Source organism: Centrocercus urophasianus, unplaced genomic scaffold, assembly GCF_019232065.1.
Source record: "Centrocercus urophasianus isolate 14NV4802_14NV808 unplaced genomic scaffold, USGS_Curo_1.0 seq_1499, whole genome shotgun sequence".
Classification (NCBI taxonomy): Eukaryota; Metazoa; Chordata; class Aves; order Galliformes; family Phasianidae; genus Centrocercus; species Centrocercus urophasianus.
Window position 1 is genome coordinate 16,961 of NW_024884696.1, and position 17,219 is coordinate 34,179.

A 17,219-nucleotide genomic window follows, 5' to 3' on the forward strand; every position below is an offset into this window, starting at 1 on the left:
ATGGCAGAAATTTAGCAGAACCAGAGAGAGATGTGGCATCCTATGGTCACATCCTGTTATTCTGTACCGGAGTTTGTGTCTGCATCTCTCCAGGGGATGTACTTGATTTCTTCTTTCTTTCCCATGGGAAGTGATGGCTCTAGTTAGATGTGAAGCTTTGTTATTGCTGCTTATTTTCTGCATACAGCAGCAGAGGTGTTTCTCAGAGCTGGGGGCTGTAGGGAGCACTCCTCTTCACAGAAGAATTGCTTGGGTTGGAAAGCACCTCAAGGATCACGAAGCTCCAACTCCCCTGCCACAAGCAGGGCCACCAACCTCCACATTTTATACCAGCCCAGGCTGCCAGGGCCCCATCCAACCTGGCCTTGAACACCTCCAGGGATGGACGGGGCATCACAGCCTCTCTGGGCAGCTGTTCCAGCACCTCACCTCTCTCATTGTAAAGAACTTCCCCCTAACATTCAAGCTAAATCTTTCTTCCTTCAACTTCAAACCATTTCCCCTTGTCCTGCCGTCATCTATCCACCCTTTCAAGGAGTAGACTCCCTTCTTTGTGCTTTTTTTCCTGACCTCCCATACACCATGAACAGGGGATGCATTTTGTCTTGCAGATTGCAGTGATTTTTGAGCCTTGAGGTCAGGGAGGTGGCTTCTGCTGTACCATTTTGGATCATCTTTCTTGGCTGTTTCTTGTGTGTTCTAGATCATCCCCTCATTTTTCTGCCTGAACAGAGGGGGGCTTGCCAGTTATTTAAAGTCACATCAAACCTTGGGTGAGATACTGATGGGGACTGCCCTGGAGAAGTGGGGACTGCCCTTCTGTCTAGGTCCAGCCTTTTGTTGATTTTATTTTTATGATAAAGTTGGAAATTAAAAATTTTAACATCAAGAGTTGCTTAAGTTTTTCTCTGCTTCTCTTCAAGTGAAGCAACCTTTCCTCCAAAGATCTATGAAAAAAATACTAATACTTCTCATGTTAGGTTAAAAATTAGGTTTTTCCTTTCAAGCATGACGTGTCCTTGGTCTTCAGGAAACACTGCACAAAGATTTAGCCAAGCCAAGGTGCCCCTGGGGTTTGCTTGCTTCCCCCACCCGACACTGTGTGTTCCCATCCTTCTCTTGGCTCACTTAAATGATAGATGCTTTCACTTCCTTTCTTCCCCATTCATGCTTTGCAGGGAAAAAACCTGCCAATTGCTGATGCAACAGCACAGGAACATGGGGCTGCTTAATGCTGCATGAGAGGACTTGAGCTGTGGTAAAGCAAGTCTTGTGTTAGGAGTAACTCTCCTTTTTTCAGTACAACATGATCACCCAGAATAGCTTTGTGAAGGTTTTTCCCAAGCTGTGGACAGTTTGTGCTCTTCACATCCATCATTGCAGTGCTTTATGTGCATATTATGAGCTGGTACTGAAGTCCAACCCTTCTCCTGGGATTCTGGAGACAACACTCAGCCTTAGTTTCCCTGTATATCACATAGGGATGACATACTGTAGGTGTTCTCTTAACATTTTAGAGCTCTGCATGCCTGGAGGCCATCTGAGGACAGAACTGACTGCACTGCAGCCTCCTTTAGTGGATTCTCACAACCCAGGAGGTGTTCCTCCTTGCAGAATTTTCAGGGAGTAAATATGGTGCATGTGATGTTTATGAGGTAACTTCATCCAAGGAATATAGTTTTTGCCAGACTCTTAAATAGAAGCACAAAGCAGATATGCTGAATACGATGAGGCTGCTGTCATTTTTGTGCCACAGCAGCACAAAATACATTACTTTGGGAGAGTGGGTGATAACACTGAACTGCTAAATCACTGCAACGTGTTGCATGGCTGGAGATGCTGTTGCTTTTTGTAGGAATTCTGATTCCCAGAGCTGCTGATACAATTCCATTCACTGTTAGCAGTTAGAGAGCTTTTCAACCAAGCAGCACAAAACCCTATGGAAACACAAAGCCTTGTGGAAACCCTAAATATTTGTAAGTACAGATAGAGCAGCACCACGAAGAGATGTGACTATGGGAGCTGCAGGTACCTGCACACAGGTGGTAAAGGCAACAGCTCCTCAAAGGGGAGGGTGAAAATCTCTCTCCTTTTAATTGCCCTGCTTCCTTGTTGGTCTAGAGGGAAATAAAGGCTGAGCAGGGCTGCTCTGAGCAAAGAGCATCACTCACTTCAGCTGTGCAGGAGATAGGAATGGCTTTGGAACTCTGACCCTGGATCTGTTGCATAGAAATGTCTCCTTGCTTGTGGACTCTGCTGAGCTGATGCTCTGCCAGAGCTGTACATGTGCAATGAGGAAATGCCTGATTCTGCTGTCTTGAGTGGAGCTCCTGCAGCTGGGATGATCTGTAGTCCCACAGCTCCCTGCTTGGAGCTCCTTATTACAACCTTGATGTATGCCTTGCTTTTCAATCTGTATGTTAGAAGTAAAATAGTCTAAAGTTGGCTGTTGAAAAGCAGCTGCAGTTCTTTCTTTGCCCTCTTCCACTCTCAGGAGCCCCATGTGCTGCTCTTTGGAGATACGTGGGGCCAAGAGAAGACTCCCAGCCACAGTATTTTTGCCCTTTGGAAGCCTAATCAAGGCATTATCCTTAAGCCCTGGACACAGCTCCTCACACAGCACCCCTTGTTCCCAGCACTTGTCTGTGCTGTGTACCGTTTCAGATGATAGAATTGAGGTTAGTTTGCTTCCACTGATACTTGGACTACATCTCCAGTGGTCCCTATGATTCTCTGATCAAATTCAATATTAAAACTGAGAAGATCAAAGGGTGTTAAGGAGACATTTCTGTCAATTTCTCTCAAATTTTTGAAGCTGGAGGTTTATAAAAGCCTTTCCCAGAGCTGACACCAGGGTGAGCTGTGGTCTTTTTGGGGAGAGCTTTGCTTGTTTGGTGGATGTTTCACGGGTGGAGGCAGCAGAACGTGGCTCCCACAGATCCTGCTGGCTGCACCCCTGGAGATGTGGAGTCTTTGTCTCAGAAGTGCTGGGATGAGGTCTCGTTATGGCACTAATTAGAGCCATCCTCGTGCTGGAGCAGCTGATTGTCTCCCTGGTGGATTAAAGGCAAGTCCTCCTAACAAGTGCCTCGAGCTGCTGAACTCCCCAGGATGAGTAATTAATCCATCTGTTAACAAGGAGCATGGCTTGCAGATAGCAGTTGTGGGAAGGAGCTTTTAACTATTTTTGCACCAGGCAACCCACTGCCCTTAGCAGGTAGGCAATACAGTGAGAAGTTGTGCTCGGAGAAGTTGGTTTTTTTCTTTCTTTTTCATCCAAGTACACTCAAATTTGTCTTGTTAAGTAAGCTCAGAGCCCATGTTAATTCTTGTGGCAGAACTCTTCCTGCTCTGTGTTCCTGCAGAACTCACAGAACCATAGAATATCCCAATGGAAGGGGGCCCATAGGGTTCATCGAGTCCATCTTCTGGCTCCCACAGATCCCTGCTGTCGTGCAGGAGGCAGCATCTGAATGAGCTGGTTTACAATTTCAAGCCAACAGTACCCAGACTGGAACCAGGCTGTGGTTAGGATGGTTTGGAGAAACCTCCCTGCTATGGCAGAACATGTGAGAAGCCCTCCAGAAATGACAAAAGGACTCCCAGGGACGCTGTCACATCAGGAATGTTTTATTGTTGTTGATTATTCCAGCATTATTCTGACTTTTCCCCCCATTCAGATCTCTTCGTGATGGTTCTTGAACCTTAAAGTGTGTCGATGCGGTGTGTTAACACAGTGTGTGTCTTGCCTTATTGATCTAATTGGCTTAATTTTGGTTTTGTTCTTCCATATTTCGTTTCTAAGCTTTTCTCTGCTGAGATTTGGGAGAAGATGGTGAAGTTTTGTACATTTTCCTTGGGCATTCAGTTCTTCTCTGGTCCATAGTTCCATCAGGATGGAAACGAAATGCCGTGACTTTGTGACTTTGATGATGGGAGTGCCTAAAAACCCTCTGATGTATTTTGTTTCAGGCACAGCTGCGAGCGTTCATCCCAGAGATGCTGAAGTATTCCACGGGTCGTGGGAAGCCAGGCTGGGGCAAGGAGAGCTGCAAACCCATTTGGTGGCCTGAGGACATTCCCTGGGCCAACGTCCGAAGCGATGTGCGCACGGATGAGCAGAAGCAGCGGGTGCGTGGCTGTGTGTCTGCCTTCATGCTGGGCCAGGACCACTCTGCTCTCCAAACGTGCACTTTGTTTGCTGTAGTGTCTGTGTCATGGCATCATGAAGCCCTTGAAGGCTCTCTGTCCCCGTCTTGAGCAGGAGGGGCCTCTACATCAAGGGAAGTGCTCAAAGATATGGAGCCAGGAAAAAAGAGATAGCAGGTGAAAAGGTCTTTGAGGGTATCACAGCAACAGATCCTGTGTTGCAGGTGATGTTTCTACCAACCTGTTCCTGTCAGTGTAATCTGCTATGGTGTGCACGTCTGTAGGCTGATGTGAGCTGGTTGGGTGGGGATGAATGTCTGGAAATGGCAGCTGTGTGTGGTTTTCTACTTGGTCAATCCCTTAATTGAAGATTCCTTGAAAGTTAGAGAAACAGATGTAATTGAGAAATTTGCCCTTTCCCGTGGCCAAAGGAGCTTGTTATGTGTCTGTATACAGAAATGTAGTAGCACAGGGTGATTTCTGAATCTTGGGGATGAAGGGAGAGTGATTTAAGTACCAGGAACCTTCTGTTTCTTTGAGAATTTATTGAAAAACATCCATCAAGACCCTCCCCCCCAAAAAAAGGAAAACACACAAAAGCAGTAATAGCACTGCAGTGGGTCAGAAAAGATTTTCACATTGATTCTTTACTCCTTGTGATCCTGGCAGGTGTCATGGACCCAAGCACTGAGGACTATCGTGAAGAACTGCTACAAGCAGCACGGGCGTGAGGACCTGCTCTACGCATTTGAGGATCAGCAGACACAGCAACAGACCACAACCACACACAGTATAGCACACCTGGTGCCCTCACAGACAGTGGTACAAACCTTCAGTAACCCTGATGGCACTGTGTCCCTCATCCAGGTGAGTGAAATCCTCATCTCTTCAGTCCTCCATTGGGCTCCCTCTAGCAGCTCCCTGTCTGCCTGGAACTGGGGAGCAGAGGGGAGGAGAACCTCCCTGTCCTGCTGGCCACGCTCTGTGCAATGAACCCCAGGAAACCATTGGCCTTCTTGGCCACTGGGGCACACTGCTGGCTCATGGTTGACTGTTGATCAACCACTTGTCAACTGTTGGCCAACCAAAACAACATTGGCTTTCTTGGCCAGCAGGTAAACCATTGGCCAGACAGGACACCACTGGCCTTCTTGGTCACAAGGGCATACTGCTCTCTCATCATGGTAAACCTCTTGGCCACCGTTAGCCTTCTTGGCCACCAGGGCACACTGCTTAAGTTCAAAGAAGCAGCTCTGTCCTCTCTCTTTTCCACCCCCATCCCTTGCTTTCCTGTTGTAGCAGCATAGTTGCATTTGCAGCTGTATAGCTGAGAAGTCCGGGGATTCAGACTTGGCTTTCACTCATAAACAGATGCACAATTAATTAGGTGGCCACACAACAACTGTGGTGACCTTGGGATGGAGCCATGGGAAGAAAGATGGTTGGCCATTGACTTTCTGGCCCTTCAAAGTTGAGGTCTTATGAACAAAGCTGCACATCTCCCAGATTTTGTCTTTTCCCAACTGTTAAATGGGGAAAAAAATTTCCAGAGCCAGTGTGATACTGAGAATGAACTAACATTCACTCAGAAGGGTGATAAGCAGTGTTACAAATGATAGCTGATAAGCAGGGTAGGTTTTTTACGTGACCTCCATGCAGTGGTGGGAGAAGCATGACTCCACTATGTTACTCCACCGTAGCATTCTCTATGGATGCAACACCTTGTCATCTGAGAGCATTTGAGTGTCCCTTTGCTTGTCCCTTTACTCTGCCATTGTCCTTCAGCTGTATCTTGTTGAATTCCATAGGTTGGCACTGGTGCCACCGTTGCCACATTGGCTGACGCCTCCGAGCTGCCTACCACAGTTACTGTTGCACAAGTCAATTATTCTGCAGTGGCTGATGGAGAGGTAAGGATCTGGGTCGTGCACATTAATGTTTTCTGCCATTAAGTGGTCATAGAACAACAAGCCTTGCTTCCCCACTCTGCAGTGTTAACAGTTAAAATACGTGTGAGCACAAGACAGTGTGAAATTTCATATAGAAAGTGTTGAAGCATTTGGATTCAGGATTATACAAATGCAACTATGGCAAAAAATCCTGAATTTCATACATTTTTTTTTTTTTTTGTGTTGTGTATGTAATTAATCTTGTGAAATCTGCTGTAGCTGATAGCTCAGGGTGTTCTATGATTTTGGGACGGACCCATAGGAATTATTGTGTCCAATGAATCGTAGAGTATCCCGAGTTGAAAGGGATCCATAGGCATCATGAAGTCCAATTTCTAATGACTTAATGAATGATGCAAATGCATGCTCATCTGTTTGTGTTGGGTGACTTCTGTGTGCTCTCTGGATGCTGACAGCTGTGTTGTCAGCTAGGGTTAGGAATGGGATATTTTGAGCCTGTGTTTAGCAGAAGGTATTGCATGGCTGTGGGCAAATCGTGTGATTCTTTGGCTGTTGATCTCTGGACAAAATGAGAATTGATCATTTTCTGCAGCTTTTGGGTGGATTTGCAGGTTAAGATGTGAACTTTAAACTGTTTAAATGCACATTAGTGTAGAGACAACGTAAGGAACCAGGATTTCTGGCAGGGGGAAGTCTGGTTTGCGTTGTATAAATGGAGCTTTTCTGGCGACAGGTGGCAGCACAGAACAGCTTTGTTCTGAACAAGATCCTATTTCCATCCCAGAAGCAGAGGGAAGCAGCCTGGCTGTGATCTTGAAGTACATCAGAGCTGCTTTGAGGATTTTCAGTACCAGCTCTATCTCTCGAGATCTGGAAGAAAGCTACAATAGAAATGAAAGGAGCAGAGGCGTCTAGTTCCTAATTGAGAGAATTTTCTTCATCACCTGCTAAGGCATCCTTATTAGTGTGTTCAAGGCTGCTAGTGACCTGGAATGTTTATGGATGAGAATAGAGATGGGGAAGGAAAAAGATCTTCATCTTGGTAGGAGTGCCAGCTGATGGGCCTTTGTCTACCACTACTCAGTGATTTGATCCAATGCTTATTCTGTGTTCACATCTTAGTCAGTTTTGTGGCCATACAAGTCATTACATGGTGGAGTTCCAAGTGGAGAAAGAATTATGGCCAAGGGAAAAATGAGCAACTGAGACTGGATGAACTCGGAGCAGTGTGAAACCATCAATGTAAAGGGAAGTAGGGGAATTAAGTACCTGAAGTAGATGAACAGAATATACTCCATTTGCTATTTTCTTTTCTAAGTGCATGGCTGCAGTAAAAGGAAGTCCCAGCTGCGAGCTCAAGTGGGGTTGTGCCAGGCCCTGGCCATAGGAAACCATCAATGGCTGGGAGATGGTTGTGGGGTCCACAGTCTCACTTGGACCACGGTTCTTCTCCTCTGATGCTCTTTTAGCCCTGTTGAAGTCTCTGGGAGAGAGTCAGAATTCTGCAAACACCTCTTGGAGTTATCTGGCTCCTTTGTTTTGAGAAGCAGCCACCCATTGATGGAATGACATCCAATCCAAAGACCTTCCTCTCTGTTTTTCCCCATAGGTGGAGCAGAACTGGGCAACGCTACAGGGGGGTGAGATGACCATCCAGACAACGCAGGCATCAGAGGCCACGCAGGCAGTAGCATCGTTAGCAGAAGCAGCAGTGGCAGCATCTCAGGAGATGCAACAAGGAGCAACTGTTACCATGGCACTTAACAGGTACGTGTGTGTTTCCTTCTAGGTTCTCATCTCATGGTTAAAAAGTCACAGTGCACGGCCCCAGTAGAGGCTTTTCCTTAGCAAGCTCCAGGTTCAACCTGTGCCCAGGTGTCTGTAAGATGGTTCTTAGTTTCCACTGTAACTGTAGAAGCATGCTGAATGGAAATTTCCTGCAAGAGGGAAAGATGGGTTTAGCAGTACTCTCCACGTGATCTGATTTGTACAGCAAGGGTCCAGTTACAGCACTGAGCTTGCTAACGAAGAGTCATAATGTGCTAACAGTGCCTGTCAAGAACAAACCCACAATGCTGATGGTTGGAGTAGAGGTCCAAAATAGTGCTATGTGTGGATCATAAGTTATCAAAGCAGCCACCTAGATCCTGGGAGCAATCAATGGTATGCTTCCAAGTGCTCCCAGTATTTAAGGGAACTTATAAGCAGGAGGGAGAGTGATGTTTACATGAGCAGATAGTGATAGCAAAAGAGGGAATGGCTTTAAACTAAAAGAGGGGAAATTTACTCAGGGGCAGAGAGGCCCTGGCACTGCTGCTCAGAGAAGTTGTGGGTGCCTCATTCCTGAGTGGGGCCCTGGGCAGCTTGAGCAACTGGGAGCTTCCAGTCCATTGCAGGAGTGGGGCTGGGGTTGCTTTGGGGTCCCTTCCAACCCAAACACCCTATGGTTCTATGCTCCTCAAGGTCTTTTCCAACCCAAGCCATTTGATGACCTTTAAGGTCCCTTCCACCCCAAGTTGTTCTATGGCTCTGGGATCCTTGAGAACCCTTTTAACCCAACCACAATACGATTTGAAGAAATTGCTATTGAATCACAAACACACTAACAACTGCTTCTGTTTGTGATCCAGATCCAAGTCCATCCAGTATGTTTTCTTCTGCTACCACATAAGGCTGATTGATCAAGCTTTGTTACTAATAGTTCCACTGTAAAATTGCCTTTTAAAATCACATGAACTTTATAGGACACTGTAGGAAAAACAACTCAAGTAACTAGTTATGGAGCTGCAGGAGAAAGCCTTGAAACCCAGACTTTATTTCATCCCATCTCTAATAGCTTTAGCTCTTGGGGTCGTGATGAATGGCTCTTTTCCTGTGTTAGTTGAGGAAGTTCAGAGTCTAGAATCACAGAATCATAGTTTCTATAGATTCCAGAATCATAGTTTCTATAGATCTAATAAGAAGAAATGTTAAAACTGAAGGGAGTCTCCTGGAAGAAAGAAATGGAAGAGCTTTCCAGAGACAGCTGTGTGTGCAAGCTGTGCTTGTACACAGTAGGGGTTTTATTTCCCAGCTTGTTGCCACCCTTTTTCCTTAATAATCATAAGCTGGGAGCTCACCTAGGTGATGGGCCCTCAAAACCCTTCCATGTGAAAGGGACATACTTTTTGTTTTATGCAACAAGACCAACTAACAGCAAAACTTCACTTCTGTTCAGTTGAGCAATTCTGCAGTTCTCCAAAGGTTTGCAAGATTCACATTTTGTTGGTTTTCATGGAAGCAGTGAAGCTTGTATCCCTGACATAAATACCAAGTTCCTACAGGGTTGGACAAGAGCTTATCAGAAAATAGGAGATGAGGAACTGATGATCTCAGAGATTCCCTTATCTAAGTCACTGCTCTGGTGGGTCACATATCAGGTTAAACAAGTTCATGTTTTAGTTTTTTCAAGTGTTGCTGTTGGAATTTGTTGAAGATATTCCACTTTCCTCTTGCCTTTGGAAACAGCCTTTTGAATCTGACAGTTCTCAGGAATCAGAAGCCTTCCACTTTGTATTTAATTCAGGGCTGCTGAACATATTTTGATTTTTTCTGAGTGAAGGAAGCAACTTGAGATGACTTGGGGCTGTTTAGAAATGAAAATCCACCTTGAGTGAGTTCAGTTGGAAAGTGTGCAGCATCCAAGCAGGAAATTAGGTGAGAGGAACAGTGAGTGGGAAGTGACTTATAAAACATTGGAGTCCATTTTATCAGAGAGTCATAGAATCATGAAATATCCCGAGTTGGAAGGGACCCTGGAAGTCTGTGAAGTCATGAGAGAATGAAAAGGGAGCAGTTCTTTTCCATTTTGTAGAATCACAGAATCATTAAGGTTGGAAAAGACAACTAAGATCAAGTCCAACCATCAAGCCATCGCCACCATGCCTGTTAACCAAGTCCCTCATTTCTGGCAACATCAGACTTAACAGCAAGACTGAGGTGGTAGTTTATTGGACAAGATGTTGTGGAAGCAAAAAATAAATACAAAAATGGGCTTCAAAGGGGTCAAACCTGATGGTCCAGATGCTGTCTGTGCTGTGTGGAAATCAATACAGTGCTGACTGCTGGAAGCTGAGAAGGAAGGGAAGGATTGTATATGGATCCTAAATACTGATGCTGGCTGCTCTCACAGCAGGGTTGCTGCATTAGAAAGGCCTTTGGTATGACCTCACTTGTACAAAGAAACTCAAGCACACCATGCTTAGCTACCAATCACTCATTAAAAAAGAATTATTAAACCACGTGGCTGGGGAGAAGCACTGTATCTTGGCTAAATTGAGAGCTGCTGATGTGTTCCTGGTGCTGGTGAAGTTCTGGGCAAGGTAAAATCAGTAATGAAGGTGGAGCTGTAAAATCTGGGAAGATTCAATGGTAAAAAAAAAAAAAAAGAGTTTTGTGCCCAGAACCAGAGTCAGGAGGGAGCCGTGTGATGGAATGTCCTTAGATTGTCCAAAAGCTTTTTGTAAAGCCCAGACAAAGGGATGGATATCCTGGTAGGCAAGCTGTCAAAAAGCCACTGGAAGCAACTTATTGCCAAATATTCCTCCTCAACTGTAGATTTCCCATTCTGAATAACTTCAGCTGGCCGTGATATGGATCCCTTCTTGCTGTGTTTGTTCCATGACACGCAGTGCCTGATGAAAATGGGTCCTGCTGGAGCAGTGTGGTTGGTTTGCCTTTCTTCCTAAATCTCCTCTCTCCTCTCCCATGCAGTGAAGCAGCTGCCCACGCCGTCGCCACGCTGGCTGAAGCCACTCTTCAGGGTGGAGGACAGATTGTCCTATCTGGTGAAACTGCAGCAGCAGTAGGAGCACTCACTGGAGTCCAAGATGCCAATGGTAAGGCTGCTGGAAAACTGTTGTTTTGTTTCTTTTTTAATTTTATTTTTGTTTTCTGTCTTAGCCAGAGTTTTTCCCCCTTATTTTTAATGTCAAGTTGTCCCTAGTGAAAGGGTTCTGTGGGTTATAACTTTAAAAGCCTGGAGAGCTGAATGGTAGTGTTGACCTCTTGTTTGCTCCCCATAGTGCTGGGGATTTGCTGTCCTCCTCCTTTAAGGCTCTGTGAAAGAAGATTGCTCCCATTCTCTCTTTGCACAGCGTCCAGAACTTGGTCAATACAGCTACTTGGTGCTGCAGTAATCACATCTCCAAAATGATTTGCTGTAGAGTGGCAGCAAATATGACCAAAACTTTATTACCCACTCATTTCCTTCCTTTCTTGAGGCTTTTTGCATGCTTGGTGGCTGCTCTTGAACAAAGCTTCTGTGCTTTGCTGGCAGATAACTCATCCAGCAGCAGTCAGGTCGCTGCCTTTTGCTTTGTTTTCCATCTTGTCACCACTGCACTGTAAGCACTGCCACTGCTTAGTTGTAGGGAGCTATATAATGTCTGTAATGTTTCTTGCTTCTTATCTCAATATCTGTTCAGCCAAGTCTGGTGACTTCAGTAGTCATCCACTACCAGCTCAGTGTGAATAAAATGGTGTGGACCTTCGAACTCAACTTCCAACTCAAATGATTCTGTGATTGTAAGTTGTAAGGAAACATTGCCTTGAGGGTAGGGTTATTTGGGCTCTAGTTGCCAAATTGTGCAGCCAGGTGGCTTCTTGCCTTGTTGCTTTGCATGCCAAGCAGGTGTCTTCCTCTACGAGACCTCAGGTTGGCTCCCATCAAAATCCTCATCGCGTGGGGTACGTGCTCACTGTAAAACATCAACGTTTAGCTGGGGATATGGAGGCCAGAGTGGTTAACTTGTGGTGTTTAGTTTGATGCCTCTTGCTATGCAGTCAGCCAGCCTGAAGAGGGAGCAGAAATGAAGGGAAAACTCATTCCCAGAGGCAGGGAGTGCATTGGATGCAGAGAGTGAAGCTGTGCTGTATTACACTTTGCCATCAGCAGAGCATGATGGGGAGAGGTGTTGTGTCTGTATAGGAGGAAGAATCTGCTCCTGGATGCTCAACCCCAGCAGCTAACCAGATTTGTACGAGCACGTTAGGATCCTTGAGCAATCTGCATCCCAGCTCCCTTTGGTCCACTTTTAAAACACATTCAGAGTGTGGATTCCTCTGGATGCTTTCCCCTAAACCTGAGTCACTCACCAGCGTTAATACCACTTTAATGCAAGTTGGTTGGATGGGTTTTTTTGCCTTTTTTTTTTTTTTCTAACAGCACTGTTGGAAATCAGATGGGATTTAGAATGCATTAAGGGAAGAGGCTGCAGCTTTCCCTGTGCCCACAGCCCCACTCCCACCTCCTTCGATCCGCTCTCCTCCCCAGCAGCATTAAGGGGTTGCTTTGTGGGCACAGAGCCCCTGGAAGCGCCGTGCTGGTGGGCTCATCACCTCACCAGCTCATGTGTCTCCCTTAGGGATGGAGTAGATGTTGGATATCTGTTCCTCTGTCTCAAGCTGGGGGTGGAGAGCAGGTGGATTTCCAGCGGCGCTGAGGATTTTGCTGCACCAAAGCTTTTGGTGTGAGGGTGAGCATTGCCCTGGGCACCTCCACCTGGCTGTGTGGTGCAATGGGAACCAACAAAGAGACGAGGGGGAGGGATTTGGTGCAATCAGTTGCAGGAAGGAGATGGGGAAATGACTCCTGGAGCCGTGGTGGAATGAACCAGCAAATAGCCCTGCTTGCTGCTGCTGGCAGGGTCTTCATCTGCCAACGTTTTTAATTAATGCATCTCCCTGGGAGTGCTCTCAACGTCGTGTAGGCTCTTTTGGGGGGATTCTCATCCCTCAACTATAAATTTTTCCCTGTCTTATCGATGAGGAAACTGAGGCAGTGGTTGAACACATTTGGTTGCAGTGAGGTAAGGTGTTGCTCCTGATTTTAGCCTCTAGATATAATTACTTTCTGACTTGCTTTATTCTATCTTAGTATCTTTCCCATTCATCCTCTGGCTCGTGAGCAATATTAAGCGACCCAAAAGAATGAAACTGGCTGAAAAGAGGCAACTTCTGCATGTTCCTGTCTTGGAATCAGGAATGCTGGGAGGGATGACTGTGCTCTTTGAGCTGAGGATGTTTGCTCTGAAAGCAAAGCATTAAAACAATGTAATACCTAAAACAGGTGAATGGGACTGCAGCAGAAGCTGCCTGCATATTGAAAATGCTCTGCTGAGAGGGGACTGTGCACTCTGGGTGCTTTCAGGGTGTGCTGAGGAAGGAAACCTGATCGGCCCTGGGAGGAGAGCAGACAGAGCTGTCCCCATACTGCAGCCTTTTGTTCAGGATCGATCCGAGCTGAGGTCTGAAAGCTGCTTTGGCTGCAGCCTTCCTGATGTCATGCTTCAATATTGATGAAGCTCTGCCCATGTGGGGCTGTGCCACCCCATAAATATAACACCAAGCAGAATCCCTGCCCCAAGGATGTCAGTGGAACAGCCTCGGTGCATGGGGTTGACTCTGTTTTGGTGCCATTGTGCTGCTTTTTGGACACTGTGAGCTGAGTGTTGGGCTTCAAGCTCCTTCCTCCTGCTCACCCCCAAATTCACCCCCATTTCTCCATGTGAGAGATGTGCTCACATCGGGGGTGAGCCAGGATTATCGTGTCGTGATGAAAGCACACGGAGAGCATTAGGGCTGTGACATCAGCAGCAGGGATTAGCAAGCTCCAAGCAGAAGGAAGACGTCAGGGCAGGAGCATACCTTGCAATTAGCGTAGGATAAATGATCCCATAGCAGCATTTTGGGTGACAGGACCTTGCTGCATGGAGCAGGCGATTCCTGCAGCACGTTCAGTAGCTGGAAGGCTGCTGGCAGCAGTGGGTGCCAGGTGCAAAGCTGTCCCCACCCTCAGCTGAAGGGCAGATGGGAGATGGGAAACCCTCTGCAAAGTGCCTTCTGGGTGAGGTGGTGCAGGAAAGCAGAGGCAGATGCATGGGGTATAGCCAAGCACTGTGTGTTCTTGTCTGGGACATCCTTGCTTTGAAATATCCTTGCTTTGGGATGCCTGGGGACAGGGAGGTGCAGCACACTGACCCTTTTTTCCATGAGAAAGAGGATAGGCAGAGGCTCAGAGGCTGGTCTGCTGCAAATGTCAATCTCCTTTGAATCAGTAATAAACAAATTTCCCTCCTAGAGCTTCTACTTTTTGAGGAAAGAGGATCCAGGTGAGCACTGACACTGGCAAAGTGCTGCTGAGCATATGAGTGGACCTGGAGGAAAGGGCTGAGCTCTTTGCAGCACTTTTCCTGGTGAGAGCAGATGTATATTTTTTTAATGAATTTAACCACAGTCTGAAGGAGAAAGGAGGAAGCACAGTTTTGCAGGTGTCACCCAGCAGAGGAATGGTGTCACTGGATGCTGGATGGATGAATTCCTGAGCAGAGATAAGGAGAGTTGCTTTCTAGAGGACAAATTCCTTTGTAGAAACAGATGATGGTCCGAGTTAAATACATTGCCATGAGCATCACCTCCAGCAGGTTTATCCTCTTCCAGACCCACACAGCTCTCTGTTTGCTTGGAGCCCCACCAGACCATTGAGACCCACTGCCTTTGGCACAGCTTAAACCCACTATGGTGGCCCTCCTGCATTCTGCTGCTGTCCTGCATCTCTCTTGGGCCCTAATCTTTGCCGTGTGATGTGGGGCTTTGCTTGGGCATCTTGGTTGATGATTAGGATTTGTCTGCCCACCAACCAGGGCTAAAAATAGTGGCTCAGACATCTCCCTCTCGTGCTGTGCTCAATGCTTCTCCTACCAGCCAGGTTCTGCTACACCAACGCAGGGACCAAGGCTGCTCCCAGCACACATTTGGTCCCTTTTGTCTGAGTTGGATGCCACGTTGCTGCCTTTAGGGCATCCCTTGGCTTATTGCCACCGTGGTGAAGACATAAAATAGTGATTTTTGGGTGCAGTTTGTTCTCCTTGAGTAGGGATACTCGTATCACTTGATTTCTGGGGAGAAGACGTTTTTGTAAGGTGGATGTCTTGGTCTCCTATTGGCAAAGAGTGGAGTGCAAGCAAAAGCCGTTTTGAGTTTTGTGGATTCTTTTTGCTTTTGCTTTCTTCATTTCCTTGTCCCCAGGGATGTGGCTTAGTGGGCAGTATTGGTGGTCAGTGGGCAGTTGGACTTGGATGACCTTGGAGGTCTTTTCCAACAGTAATGACTCTATGAGTGGGCATAGTGGGGATGAGTTGATGGTTGGACTGGATGCCCTTTTCCAGCTGTAATGATTCTGTGATTCCTTTGCACAAATCTCACATGAAGTCTGATTTATCTTTTTTTAAGCTCCAGAACGCATCTGAGCTCATAAAGAAGGAGACACAAGGAAATCTTTGGCTTTATCTGTTGCTGTCCCTAAAAGATACCCTAATGCCATTCCCAGTGGGGAGTGGGAATGGGGCAGAGATCCACTGCCAAGTCCTTTACTACTGGATAGTGTTGAGTGTTTCTTTGGCCCCCGTTGGTTTCAGGGAGCTCCCAGCCAGCCAATGAGCCTGACCCCCATCTCCCAGCGCCTCAATGACCTTCCAGCAGCCCCAGCACCTCCCAGCTCCCCTCCCCTGGTGAGTTCTGACATCCATCCCTGCTATCAGCAGTTGGGACTTACAGGCTCCCCAGCTGTCACTGCCCTGCTTTAAGCGCAGGCCATTTACCTTCCACGTGTCCTGAATTAGAGGAAATGGACAGGAGGGCTGGGCCTGTTTAAAAATTAAAGCTGATTACAAGGCATTAACATTACATTTAAAGAAATAGCAGCCCTCCTCTTTGGGCATGGTTGCAATATGTTCCCTTTTGTTCTGGGCTTGGAGAGGAAACAGGGCTGCTATTGACTCTGAGCCGAGCAGGGCTTCTTTAGCTTCTCTTCTCAAATTTACAGCTGTTTGATGCCTTCTGCAGTCCTCTAAAGCAGTTTTGCTCTTGCACTTCCTTCCCAGCTTTGTGCTTGTAGCAGAAAGCTGAAACTCTCTGCTCGTCTTGAATTCTTATTGGAAAATTCAGATTAGATGACGCTGTCCATCCATCTGCCTTCTGAACACAGCATTGGGAAGCTCCTATTTGGGGGATCCCATGTGCGTTCACCCAAGTGCCAAAATGCAGGCATCCTGGGTCAGTTGGAAAGAAAATCTTATCTTTTTTTTTTTTGTACTTTGGGGTTTTTTGGTGTTCATGCAAGAGCTGGAGATCCCCCCCACCTGCTTTCAGAATTTTGCTTTTGGAAGCTCGTATTTGGGGGATCCCAAACTGCTTTAGTCTTGTGTTCATCTTGGGGCCAAATGCAACCATCCTTGTTCTGTTGGGAAGGAAACTTTATTATTTTTTTTTTTTTTTTTTTCTTTTTCCAGTTTTGGGGTTTTTGGTGTTCATGCAAGAGCTGGAGATGCCAATTCTTTATTGAGTTTTTATCTAAAGGCGATGGGTTTGTATTTGGATGGGAAAGGAAAGGCAAGCAGTATACTTAGCTTGTCTCCCTAAATATGTCTCGAGGCTGGGTAGACAAACATTTCCTGGTTGGTTTGCCACTCTTCCCAGTGCAGGACTGGGATGTAAAATGCTGGAATGGGAGGTGAAGGAGCTCTGCATTGGGATGGGCTGCACCTCCTCAGCACTGTGCTGCTATTTGTAGCTCTTGCCCTAAAGGAAAGGGCACGGATGGAGCAGAACAGCAGCTCTGTGGTGCTGCTTGCTCCTCCTGACCCTTAGCAGATGTCGGTGAGTCATTGTTCCATGCATCCTTCTCCATGCCCAGCCTCAACCAGAGGCTCTGTGGAAAGAGCTGCACTTGCAGTGCTCCTCTGTGCCCACCCCCAAACCCCAACCAGAAGTTCTGTGGGCAGAGCAGGTCCTCCATGGGGCTACTGCTGCCTGTCTCAAACCAGAGCATGGCACCAGGGGAAGGACCATGTGCTTCAATCCCACCTGAGATCCCACTTCACCTTTCCTGGAGCAGAGCAGAGCTCGCACCTTATCCACTGCATCTTTTGCACCCTGATCCCAGCTGACCCTGCAAGTTGGGATGAGCAGTGGGTGATGATGCAGGGCACCTTGAACATCTCTCAGTTCAGATTTCAGCTTGCATCCTGCTTGGAGCAGCATTCCCTCATCCCCATTCACATAGCGACAGGTGAGCGCTTTCTGTGGCCACGTTTCCACTTTGCTCCCTGTAGCAGCCCACTG

The 17,219-nt window shown here is 46.8% G+C and overlaps 1 protein-coding gene across 6 annotated transcripts in view; it reads left to right on the plus strand.

The window, feature by feature from the left end:
- NRF1 (nuclear respiratory factor 1) overlaps positions 1 to 17,219 on the plus strand; it is a 45,969-nt gene that overhangs the window by 16,401 nt on the left and 12,349 nt on the right. For all 6 annotated transcript variants that reach the window (XM_042815356.1, XM_042815357.1, XM_042815354.1 and 3 more), the window contains 5 exons: positions 3,973 to 4,131; positions 4,819 to 5,016; positions 5,958 to 6,059; positions 7,669 to 7,826; positions 10,812 to 10,936. In XM_042815356.1, the coding sequence (XP_042671290.1) occupies positions 3,973 to 4,131; positions 4,819 to 5,016; positions 5,958 to 6,059; positions 7,669 to 7,826; positions 10,812 to 10,936 (742 nt within the window). The remainder of the gene's footprint in view (positions 1 to 3,972; positions 4,132 to 4,818; positions 5,017 to 5,957; positions 6,060 to 7,668; positions 7,827 to 10,811; positions 10,937 to 17,219) is intronic.